This window comes from Carassius auratus, unplaced genomic scaffold (assembly GCF_003368295.1).
Source record: "Carassius auratus strain Wakin unplaced genomic scaffold, ASM336829v1 scaf_tig00217031, whole genome shotgun sequence".
Taxonomy (NCBI): domain Eukaryota; kingdom Metazoa; phylum Chordata; class Actinopteri; order Cypriniformes; family Cyprinidae; genus Carassius; species Carassius auratus.
The window spans coordinates 137,044-150,185 of record NW_020528863.1 but is presented as its reverse complement, the minus strand read 5'-3'; the positions used below and the strand labels follow the sequence as shown (position 1 = coordinate 150,185).

Sequence of the window (13,142 nt, the reverse complement as noted above, 5' to 3'; positions counted from 1 at the left end):
TGAAGTTTTTGTATATCATTACACTGGTGCCAAAACCCAGGAGGAAGGAGGGACACACTGCTGAAGATCCCTTGCCTCTGGGGTGAACCCGTGGTGCCATCGAGCAAGTCAAGGGAGAGTGCCGCCGTCGACGCTCGAGGCGGTGGGCTGTAGTGAGTTGCTGGGGACAGACGAACTCACTGCCGGCTACGATGTGGAGGGGTGGCTGCCATCCATGAGGGAGCGGAGGGGTCGGCGCCATTAACCGGGGGCTGGAGCCTGCTGCTGTCCGCCACGATTGGGAGGAGCAGGGAACGGGTCACTCCTGCCGGCTGCCCAAAACCAGAGGAGCCGTTGCAGTCCCCTCTCCCCTCATCCTTCCATCTCCTTTTCTCTCGGCCTTGGCTGTCCTTCTCCCAGGTTCCCGCAGGTCACTGTGAACGGTCCCCCCGGAGGGAGGGAAGGGGGTGGAGCACGGGGCCAAGAGTAGTGGGAGCGGAGCAAGCCGGTGGAGTGATTTGGAAATTAGACACTCACCGATCTCTCGTCCCACAGAGGAGATTGGAAAGATACAAAAGAGGAGCGACGACCAGGCCTGGGCTTTATTTTGTGTTTTGGTTTTTGCTTTGGGGCTGTTTTTCTGCAAAGTGATCAGGACGACTGATCCGTGTAAATGAAAGAATGAATGGGGACATATTTCGTGAGATTTTGAGTGGAAACCTCCTTCCATCAGCAAGGGCATTGAAGATGAAACGTGGCTGGGACTTTCAGCATGACAATGATCCCAAACACACCCGGGCAACGAAGGAGTGGCTTTGTAAGAAGCATTTCAAGGTCCTGGAGTGGCCTAGCCAGTCTCCAAATCTCAGCCTCATATAAAATCTTAGGAGGAAGTTGAAAGTCTGTGGTGTCCAGCGACAGCCCAAAAACATCACTGCTCTAGAGGAGATCTCCATGGAGGAATGGGCCAAAATACCAGCAACAGTGTGTGGAAACTTTGTGAAGAAATACAGAAAATGTTAGACATCTGTCATCGCCAACGAAGGGTATATAACCAAGCATTGAGATAAACTTTTGTTATTGACCAAATACTTATTTTCCACCATAATTTGCTAAAATAAATTCATTAAAAATTCTACAATTTGATTTTCTGGATTTCTTTCTTTTCTCATTTTGTCTCTTTTAGTTGAAGTGTACCTATGATGAAAATTACAGGCCTCTCTCATCTTTTTAAAGGTCCCGTTCTTCGTGATCCCATGTTTTAAACTTTAGTTAGTGTGTAATGTTGTCGTTAGAGTTTAAATTCATCAACATTCAAGATGGCGTTCAAGATGGCGGCCATGTGCAACGCGAGCTGAGACTCGGAGTGTGTATTACCTCTGGATAATTTGGCGTATAAATCATCAGAATGCCCCCATCGAGGAAAGGCCCGACACCGGAGGAGTTCGAGGAGATAAAGCTCTCTCTCCACTCCCTGTGCGGCGATGTGACTGCGGTTAGAGCACAGCAGGAGCAGCTCCTGGGGCTATTGGAGGAGGTGAAACAACTACGCCTCCGGAACTCGGAAAAAGACCAGCGCATTGAGGATCTCGAGCGGCGAGTGGATGAGCTGGAGCAATACTCCCGCGTGAATGATGTGGTCATCACCGGCATCAAGATCAGGCCGCGCTCTTATGCGAGTGCGGTGGCCGTGGACAGCGGGGAGCTCAGCGACCAGGAGATACAGTCAGTGGAACAACAGGTTGCTTCCTACCTCCAGAGCAGGGGGATAGAGACGGACCTGGAGTACATAGAGGCGTGTCACTGCCCACGAAGAACAGGAGACCACCAGCGGTCATTATGAGGTTTACCAATCGGAAAAAGAAAATAGCACTTCTGAAGCAAGGACGCAAACTGAAAGGCACAAATGTTTTCATAAATGAACACTTGACAAAGAAAAATGCTGACATCGCAAGGATTGCACGACAACTTAGAAAACAAGGCAAGATTCAACAAACCTGGGTAACTAATTGTAAGATCTTCATCAAACTAAATGGGACACCGGAGGAAGCAAAAGTCTTAGTGGTGAAGAGGATAGAAGATCTTGAGAAGTATTGACATTGATGCAGCACCTGGTATCAAAGTAGCTTGTGACTCATCAAAATGCTCAACATACCAAGAACACAGACTACACCAAGTATTGATATAGACATGTTACAGAACATCCTACAACATCAACAAATGGAACTGGGAACGTGTGAGTATAAAGAGCACACCACAACAGAGACCGATACTGAGATAGACCCTGATAATAATTTTCTCTCTTCGATTGTTAAAAACTGCAACTATTTTACCCATGAACAATATGAAAACAGTGTAAAAACAGAAGATAACCTGTCAATAATACATTTTAATAGTCGAAGCATGTACACTAATTTTGAGGCTATCAAAGATTACTTGGAACATTTCTCTCATCCATTTAGCATTATTGCAATTACTGAAACCTGGTTTAACGATGATAAAGGTATTGATTTCTGTCTTGATGGCTATGAATTAAAATATACAAATAGAATAAACAAAATAGGAGGGGGGGTTGCTTTGTACCTTCATAAATCTGTTAAATTTAATGTTTCAACTGATATGACCTTAGCTGTTGATGGTTTATTTGAATGCATAACAGTGGAAATTCATAATGATAAAAAGACAAATATCTTCATGAGTTGTGTATACAGGGTACCTGGTTCAAATATAGAATCTTTCAATGAGTGGATGGGTAAACTGTTTTCTACTGTGAACCAAAAGAACATATTTATCTGTGGTGACTTTAACATTGATTTGTTAAATCCAACCAAACTAAAAAACGTTGATGACTTCACTGACACAATGTATAGCTTGTCTCTGTACCCAACTATAACGAAACCGAGCAGAATAACGTCACATAGTGCCACAATCATTGACAACATTTTTACTAATATTATGGGAAATCAATTCATTAGTGGCCTATTTATATGTGATATCACAGACCACTTACCTGTTTTTACTTTGTATAACTGTAATCTTAAGAAAACGAAACACTATGATACACTATGATAACTATGATAAAAATCTCTAAACGGAAAATTACTGAGGACATGATTAGTACCCTTAACAATTGTTTGGCGCTCCAGGATTGGACTTCAGTTTACAGAGAACATAATGTGGACAGTGCTTATTGTAATTTTTTAGATATTTTCACTTCTTTGTATAATAAACACTGCCCTGTGAAAGAATATTTTATAAAGGAAAAACATAAGAAAAGCCTCTGGATTACGAAAGGAATAATTAATGCCTGTAAAAAGAAAAACAATCTATATAAATTGTTTATTAAAGTAAAAACAAAAGAAGCTGAACAAAGATATAAGAAGTACAAAAATAAATTAACTGATATTATAAGAACAAGCAAACGGTTACATTATCAAAAAAAATTATATGAACATAAAAACAATATAAAAGGAACTTGGGATGTTTTGAACAGCCTAATCAAACACGGATCATCAAAGTTGACATATCCTGATCACTTTATTGATGAAAATGGTGAAGATTATAATATGAATAATGTAGTAAATAAGTTCAATACATTTTTTGTAAATGTTGGGCCCGCTGATATTCCAGACAGTGGAGTCGAAAAATCAACTATCGAACGGAATTCTTTGTCATTCTTCCTCTCAGCTACAAATGAACAGGAAGTGACAAATATTGTGTGGAAATGTAAAAGTAAGTCCTCCAATGACTGTCATGGTATCAGTATGACATTGATTAAAAAAGTTATACTGAATATTTTAAAACCCTTAACTTATATTTGTAACTTGTCATTCCAGACTGGCTGCTTTCCAAGTAAAATGAAAATCGCTAAAGTAATTCCACTTTTCAAAAATGGTAACAAACACGCTTTTACTAATTACAGACCAATCTCTCTTTTGCCTCAGTTCTCAAAAATTTTAGAGAAACTCTTCAATTCTCGACTTGAAAAGTTTCTCGAGAAACACCATGTAATTAATGATGGTCAGTATGGCTTTAGGTCCAAAAGAACTACCTCAATGGCAATAACTGAAGCTATTGAAGAAGTCACTAATGCACTGGAGCAAAAGAAGCATGCAGTTGGTATCTTTATTGATCTAAAAAAAGCCTTTGACACTATTGATCACTCAATTCTATTAAAAAAGATGGAAAAATATGGAATTAGGGGGCTGGCTGGAGATTGCTTAAAAAGTTATTTAACAGGGAGGTCACAGTTTGTTAAAATGGGTCAGTATTTATCAGATACTCTGGGCATTGTTTGTGGTGTCCCCCAGGGGTCAGTATTAGGGCCAAAACTGTTCAATGTGTATATAGATGATATGTTTAATACATCCAATGTACTGAAATTCATACTATTTGCAGACGACACAAATATATTTTACAGTAGTGATGATTATAATGAGCTCGTTAATACGGTAAACAGGGAACTAAAGATATAAAAAAAGTGGATGGACACAAATAAATTATCCTTGAATATAAATAAAACTAAGGTAATGATGTTCGGTAATTGCAACAAAATGTCTGAACAGAGAATAAGTATTGATGGTATTCAAATTGAAATAGTGAGTGAGATTAAATTTTTGGGAGTAATAATTGATAGTAAATTGTCATAGAAACCCCATGTAAGATACATAAAAACAAAAATCTCAAAAAGCCTCACAATTATAAATAAAGCAAAACTATACCTTGATGAAAATGCACTCCGTATTTTATACTGCACCCTGGTACTACCATACCTTACTTTTTGTGTTGAAGTGTGGGGGAATACTTATCAGAACACAATAAATCCTCTGATTGTATTACAGAAAAGAGCTGTGAGGATCATTCACAAGGTTGGTTTTCTAGAACATACTCATAATCTGTTTACGCAGTCAAAGTTGCTAAAATTTGATGATCTTGTAAAATATAATACATCAATATTCTTATATAAAGCATTTAACAAATTATTACCGCCTAACTTACAACGTTTTTTTACAACTCCTGTGCGAGCTCATAACTTGAGAGGTTTTGGACATTTTTCATTACCGAGAGCCCAAACCACTCGTAAATATTATTGTGTGTCTGTATGTGGAGTGAAACTCTGGAACAAACTGGACTTGCAACAAAAGCAATGCCGAACTATTATCAATTTAAACTGTTATATAAACATTGGGTTTGGTTAAAATACAGAGATGAAGGTCTTTAATTTAAAGTGCTGTTGTATTCTGTCTCATAGTGTGAACATCTGCTCAGTGTTTCCTTACCATGGTTGGTATATTGTCCATTACCATCGTTGGTATATTGTCTATTACAATTGTTGCCATTGTTTATTTATTTTATATTGTAGTTAAATTTATGTTGTACTCTGTCTCATAGCGTTAACATGTGCTCAGTGTTTTGGTATATTGTCCATTACCATCATTGGTATATTGTCCATTACCATCGTTGGTATATTGTCCATTACCATTGTTGACATTGCTTATTCCGATTACATTGTTGGTATAAACTGTTATTATAATAATTACTTGTTACTTGTGGTAAACGCCACCATGATATATTTGTAAATAATCTATGAGCAAAATAATAATGAAGCTCAATTATTAATCACTAAATGTGGAACTGGGGTGGGATTAAATAAGTTGTCTTCTTCCCACTCCCTTTCAGGCAGAATTCGATCGTCATATTTGAATACGGTATATCTTGTTTTTTGTTTTGTTTTTTGTTTTCCTTGCACTATATGATTTAACTATATTTGTATACCTTGTACTTTTTGTGCCATTGCCTGGAATAAATGAATAAAAAAAAAAAAAAAATTACATCTGTAAAATTCTAAAGCTCAAAGTTCAATGCTAATCGAGATATTTTATTTAACAGAATTCGCCTACAAAAAAACGACCCATTTGGACTACATCCCTCTAGTTCCTGTAGTCATGACGTCACTAAAACAGTTTTTTGACTAACCTCCGCCCACATGAATACACAAACAGGGGGGCGTGGTCTTGTTGCGCTCCGACGGAGAGAAGAGGAAGAGTTGTGTTTGATTTGAGTCCAATCATCTTTGTTTGGGCTTCCCAGGGATGCTGTACTTGGAGATTAATGGTTACAATTTATGTTTAACTCGGTTCCCGAAAATTATAATCCACATGTAAAACTATGTGCAGCACATTTTGCTGAGGACAGCTTCCTCAATCTCAATCAGTTTAATGCCGATGATTAATGATCAGTTTAATGAACAAATGTTATATTGCACACTGTAAACACAATTAAAGCTTTAAAAAAAAACTAAAAACGGGACCTTTAAGTGGGAGAACTTGCACAATTGGCGGCTGACTAAATACTTTTTTACCCCACTGTAATCCAGCTACTTCTGTGTTTTTGTTTTTGTTTTTTTGATGATGATTTTTAATAGTTCTGTCTTGTTTAACAGAAAATCATTGATCTACTCAGTCAAACATGACATTATATACAGCACTTGGATCAATCCACCGCATTAAAAAGTTCACTGCCACCTACTGGCAGTAAGAACTCAATGAAGACTTTCAGGACGAGCCAAACAAGATTTCTTTCCCAGATTGACTGATGAAAGTCACTCTGATGATTCTGGAGTAGTTTGTTCTTTAGTGTGTTTGTTCTGGTGGGTCTGAAAACTACCTAAATAAGCAAATCTCTCGCCGCAGATGGAGCAGGAGTAAGGTTTCTCTCCTGTATGAACTCGCTGATGGACCTTAAGGACGTCTGATCGAGCAAACGTCTTTTCACACTGTGAGCATTTGAACGGTCTTTCTCCAGTATGAATCCTCTTGTGGTTTCGAAATGTACCATGTTTACCGAAACTCTTCCCACAGATGCTGCAGTGATATGGTTTTTCTCCGGTGTGGACTCGCTTATGAAATATAAAAGAACGTGGATCAGAAAAACTCTTCCCGCAGTGGGCACACAGATATGGTTTCTCTCCGGTGTGAATCCTCTCATGACTCTTCATATTAGAACTTTGACTGAATCGTTTGTCGCAGTGTTGGCACTGATACGGTTTCTCATCAGAATGGATTCTCTGGTGTGACTTTAGAGTGAATGAGTTTGTGAAGGCTTTCCCACATTCACTGCACTGATACGGTCTCTCATTAGTGTGGAAACGTATATGTTTCTTCAGATGAGATCCGTAATTGAATCTTCTCTCGCAGTGCGGACATTTGTATGGTCTTTCTCCCGTGTGGATTCGCTTATGAACAACAAGATTTGCTTTGGTGCTGTAATACTTGTTACATTCACTGCAGTGGAAAGACTTTTCACCGTGAGTATTTAAGTGAACTTTTAGTCTAGAATGATTGAAAAAAACCTTGCCACACTGTTCACAGTGAAACTCCTCCTTTCCGCTGTGCTCTTTTGAATGAATTCTCCTCTCTTCTACGGTAGGAAAGCTGATTTTGCATCTCCTACAGCTAAAGCTTTTCTGTTCTGTGTGTTTTCTCTCGTGTCTCTTTAAATGTCCCTCTGAACTCAGTGTTTTTCCACAGGTGCTGCAGGAGAAACTCTTGACCGTCAGCTGCTCTTTTGATGTTAAGTCTGTCTCTCCATCAGAAGATGAACAGCCTTTATCATCTGAAATAAACAAAATTATAATACATATGAAACATATGAAGTATTTGTGTGAAAATCTGCAAGTTAATTAAATGAACCCATGCACAGACACATTGAAAAATTAATTTGGAAATGCAACATCTGCCAACCATTTCATCATATTTTACAATGTCATTTTACAATATAATAGTGCATCCACAATGTTTTTCTTTTATTAGTATATATATATATATATATATATATATATATATATATATATATATATTAGGGATGTCAAATTTCGATTATTTCCATGATCGATCGTCGTTTAAATTAACGATCAATTAATCGATTAATCGTTAACCATAATACTGCAAAATGCGTCTATTACAGGCACGCAGTCAGCGGTATGACAGGATGTGCAAAAGCCACACACACACACAAAACGCTTTCTCACTTGAATTAAAGAGGTTTTAGTCTGAATAAAATGCTAGTAGCAGGATTATAAAATGAATAGATGCGATTATGATCATTTGATAAAATGAAGAGATTGCGCCATACTTTTGAGGTCATTTTACTTTGTTGACAGTTTCCAATCCCGCAGGGAGAACGCTGAACGCGCATCTTTAAATGGTTTTGTGGGGCTCGTTGTTGTATTTTAAAGCACAATTGCAATGTTTTCAACTGACATTATTGTATTTAAAATAAAATTATCCGAAATGTGGAGCGCGTGTGACTGCGCTGCACATTAAGTGAACTACATCGGCGCTGCTGCACCAAAACACAGTTGCTCACATTAATTTGATCCTGCTGGATTCTGTCCTAGAAAATGTCAGATTTTAAAAAATCCGGCATACAGCGCATTAGATCGTGACAGTGCATGCGTGCACACGAGGATGAGCGAGCGCGGCTTTGGCTAGATTTATTTGGAGGTTATTGCTCTTGTCTCACTCGGCACAAATCGAAATGTTTCCATATTCGCAATGTATTTGAATGTTAAACTATTATTTATAATGTAAACTAGGCTTGTACTTAACACGCATTCGCATATAGATGGAAAAGATGATCCTCTTCATATGAGCAAAAACGTCCTTGGCATAACAGCAGAGTGGACCGGTATACTACTGAATGCTCCAGGAATGTGTCGGTCACAGCGCCTATTAATCGCTGTTTTGAATCCAGCAATTATTTATTTAGAAATGATAAGATCTGATTATGACAAGTGTGGTATAAAAGCTTCGTTTATTAGAGGAATAATAGGTTAACTGGAAAATGTTAGAGCGCGACCATGCTTTTGGACCCCATAGTCTTCATTTACGCGGCTTTGTTCTGGTTTGCCGGTTGGTCACGAATTTCCACAAATTCAGTATATTTAGGCATTGTTTCTTTTCCTAAATCTTCATAGTCTAACCCTCTAATTTCCCAGGTTTATTTTATTATCTTTCGCTTTTAATAACTGTTTTCGCATCTCTTTCTGTGGTAAACATGGGAAGGGAAATTAAAGATTTCATGAATTAAGAATTCGTTCGATTTATTATTTTTTTTCCATTATTTCACTTAAATCATGGGTTATTTAGGGAACAAAATTAATGAAACATGGACAATTGCCACATTAATAATTCGTAGGAATGAATTAACAAGTTGTAGGAATGAATAGACTACCTGTCCTGTCACTGTGTCCCGCAGCCCTGCAAAGCGCACGATATAAAACAGTTATCTGATGAAATGATTAGTAACTACATTTCTATTGCATTTAATGTTGAAGAACTTTTATGTTGTTTCTATTTTAATGTACTTTAAAGTTTAAATCACATTAAAAGCTATCTATATACATTTGTAAGAATCTGTTTATATAAGTTCAGGGGTGAACAATTAATAAAGGAAATTTAAATAAAGTTTTAGTACAGTTATCCAAACGCAGTTAAAAAATCCAAAAGTTCAACTAATTCCATCATATTTATAATTTTACAGTATAATAGCATTATAGCAATCGCAATTCATTTCTTCCATGATTTTATAATTTATGCATTTAGCATACGGTTTTATCCAAAGCAACTTACAGTGTATTCAGGCTAACAGTTTTTACCTAACATGATAAATTATAATAATTAACAAATGTAATAATAATAGTAATTAGATTTTTGGTCAAATCATGCAGACTTACAAACAGGCACAGCAAATCTGTCTCTCTTAAAAAAAAACACATTAAAGATCTCAATAGAGGAAAAATTATAAAAATCATTTGCCATTATGTTCCCAAATATAATTTTTTTATTGATCAGGTCATCAGAGACCATCAGTTAATATGAACCTGATCCTGCAGAGTCTCTGCTGACATTCAAGTGTAATGAAAAACAAGGAAAGGTCATTAAAGGAGAAACAAACCTGGAGGAATGAAATCATCATCATCCTCCCCATTATCCTCCTCCTCCTCCTCCTCTTCCTCATCAGTGTGTTGTTGTTGTTTCTCTGCGGTGGTTTCTTCTCCTCTGCTCTCGATCAGGTTCCTGCAGTCCACCAGTTTGACGGAGCACATCTTCAGCGGCGTCTGCAGCATCTGCTGTTCTCCAGCGTTACAGTCAGAGGTTTGATCAGTGGATTCATGATCCTGAGCGTCAGTATAACAGAGTAAAGTGAGGCTGAGCTCTGAGTCCTGTGTGTCTCTGGATCTCTGATCTCTGACGCTCCAGACTGAATCCTGAGCTTCTGTCCCATCAGTCTCACGCACCCAAACCTGCTCCACATCCTGACAAACACAATCAGTAATATATCTAGTGAGAGTATGATTAACAATAAGACATTGATTCACACAACAATCAGTCCATATTAGCAGCTAAAGATGAAATGAAGATCTGTTCAAACCTCTCTGTTCAGTTTGTCTCCTCTTTCTCTCAGCTTTGCCTCCAGTGAAGCCACCTCTTTCTTCAGCTGACAGATTTCTGTGATGAAATCCTCAATATCCAGCATGGACAGATCAGTTCCTACTGATTTACAGCAGACCACATCCACCTGCGCTTTCATGCTCAACATCTGAACACAAACACTTCATGGTTATTACAAGATGCATTTATAATGAACTTGTCAAACTACAAATCTGAGCAGAACTACACAGATATGAATAAATAAAATTAACTTCTGGAAAATATTCAGAAACATTATTGCCAGATATAAATGTATCCATTTAGACACATGTGATTAGTTTCACTGTAGAATATGAATGCCAGGTACATAATATTTTATTAAAATGTAGCACATAATTTGAACTGCATTTAATGGACTAGGCTATACATTGTTGCTTAAATATGACTATATGTGAGATTGAATCGATTTTAGGCATCCTTCAAAAGTGTCCAGCATACAAATGTCACAATTATATGGTTAATGTAAGTAAAACAATGGTGCATCTGTGCTTAGCCTAATGTGGTTTTATTACAAATATCTCATGTATGAAACTATGGTTTTAAATTATGGATACTTTATAAAAATATATAGGTTAATGTTCCTAAACCAGATTTGGATAAGGAACGCTTTATTTAAGCTCTTTAGCGCAAAGTTAAAACATACCGTGCCACCAACCGTCTTTCTTTCTGCAGCGCTTTTACCGTTGAGCTAAGATCGTCACAGCGCCTCCTACAGTACAGTGAGAGAAGTTCTTCATTCATGTTTAACAGCGGTTAAGCATCCAACTTCAATGGTGCATTACCGCCACCTTCTACACTGGAGTATGAACCGGAGCTAGACAAAGATAACTATATCTATAAAGAAGACACTTTTATTCTCCAATTTCTTCTACCCACTATAGAGCCAACCCAATACCCATCAGTTCAATACAGATAAACATTTAGACAGTCTCTTATGTACTTCGATTCCCATCTCTGGAACTCCAAACGCAACCCGTTTGCCCAGATTGAGGATCCTTAGACCCATCTGTTTAAATATCCAGATACCCTTTATACTACTTTTTCGGATAATTACAAAACACTTCATATAAGTGACTATTTAATATCTTCAGATCCACAATAGGTTGAGAGTGTCTATGTAGTCAGCAGTTCTTAAATGCGGGTTAGCAATTTTTAATTCGAAAAAAAAAAAAAAAAAAAAAAAAAAACATTTAATTTCAGTATACATCATCAGCATGCATAGCCCAAAATATACACAATTAAGTTTTTGAAACATAAACTGTGTGTTTATTAGTTGTTCTACAGTAAAATAAAATGTAATTAATTCTAATTATTATGGCAAATGGGATGTTATTAAACTGCAATGAAATTCAACACCACACAAACGGAAATATTTTTTGGGAAAACAATGTTTTTGCTGTTATTTCTGTACTTATTTGCCAAGCTCATTGCCCCATTATAGTATAGGTAAATATATTATTGCATTTCTATGTCTGAATCATTACTATGAATGGGAGAAAGTGCAACGTGAAATAAAAGTATTTTTAAAAATCTGTAAAAGTACAGAATTATAAGATCAACTACTAACATTTGGACAGTTCATGTTAGATTTTCTTTCTACTTTAATTGAGGCAAACCGTTTTTGAGATCAAGAAATGCCAAAAAATTAGCATGTCATAATTCATATACTGCATCTGAAAAAATGATTACTTCTCATTTGCTTAAAAAAAGTTTCACACATGTTGTCATTATTGCATGATCTACCAAAGTTGCTTTACTGCCCTTCACAAATCCTCTCCCATGGCTACATATGGGGCAAATCCATATGCATGTTTTAGTCTTGTGGCTTGAAATTTATGGATGCTTCTTTGGCAATTCCAGCTCATAGTGATATGATATCATTGCAGAATCAGAACGTTGATGAGTTGGTAAATTGTTTCAATCCTTTATATTCAGAAATTGTTAACATAATTGCCCCTTATAAAACCAAAAATCTGAAATCAACCATGGTTCAATAGTGACATAAAAGTTAAGAAAAAAATGTAGAAGAGCAGAAAGACAATGGAAGAAGGACAAATTACAAATCTCAAATAAAATCTTACAGAGTAACTTGTCTGACTTCCAAGAAGCAGTTTGCTTGGAAAGGGCAAAATACGGATCAAACATAATCTCAAAATATTCCCAGTGTCCTAAAATACTGTTTTCTACATTAAATTAAGTATTAAACCCTTTTAGACTGGCTGGCCCAGAACCTTGCCTAGACTTATGTGAGAAGTTCTGTAACTTCTTTATAAACAAAGTTACTCAAATAAAGGCACATATCTCTAGTAATTTAACTCAGAATTATCAATATGCAAATGTTTGCCCCTCTGCTTTTTCTAATTTCCAGACTATTTCACACTCTAAGCTGTTGAAGATGATCTCTAACATGAATCCAACCACTTGCTCTTTTGATGCCATTCCCACAAAGTTAATAAAGGATGTTCTGTTGTCTGTGTTGCCAAGTCTACTTTCTATTATCAATAGCCTTCTACATCATTAGAAGAATGGCATCTACGCTAATATTTGTCTGTTTCTCTCTTGTTCCGAGGTCACCGTGGCCACCAGATCCAGTCTGTATCCAGATCAGAGGGTCACTGCAGTCACCCGGATCCAGTACGTATCCAGACCAGATGGTGGATCAGCACCTAG

General features: G+C 37.1%; 1 protein-coding gene across 1 annotated transcript; it reads right to left on the bottom strand.

The window, feature by feature from the left end:
- Positions 1–6,216: 6,216 nt before the first annotated feature.
- On the bottom strand, positions 6,217–11,172 carry LOC113099784 (zinc finger protein 501-like). Its single transcript, XM_026264735.1, has 4 exons — positions 11,116–11,172; positions 10,414–10,581; positions 9,937–10,297; positions 6,217–7,593 (listed from the first exon to the last, which is right to left on the bottom strand). The coding sequence occupies exons 2-4, from the start codon at positions 10,579–10,581 to the stop codon at positions 6,581–6,583; spliced, it is 1,542 nt and encodes a 513-aa protein (XP_026120520.1). The 5' UTR covers positions 11,116–11,172; the 3' UTR covers positions 6,217–6,580.
- Between the last annotated feature and the right edge of the window lie 1,970 nt (positions 11,173–13,142).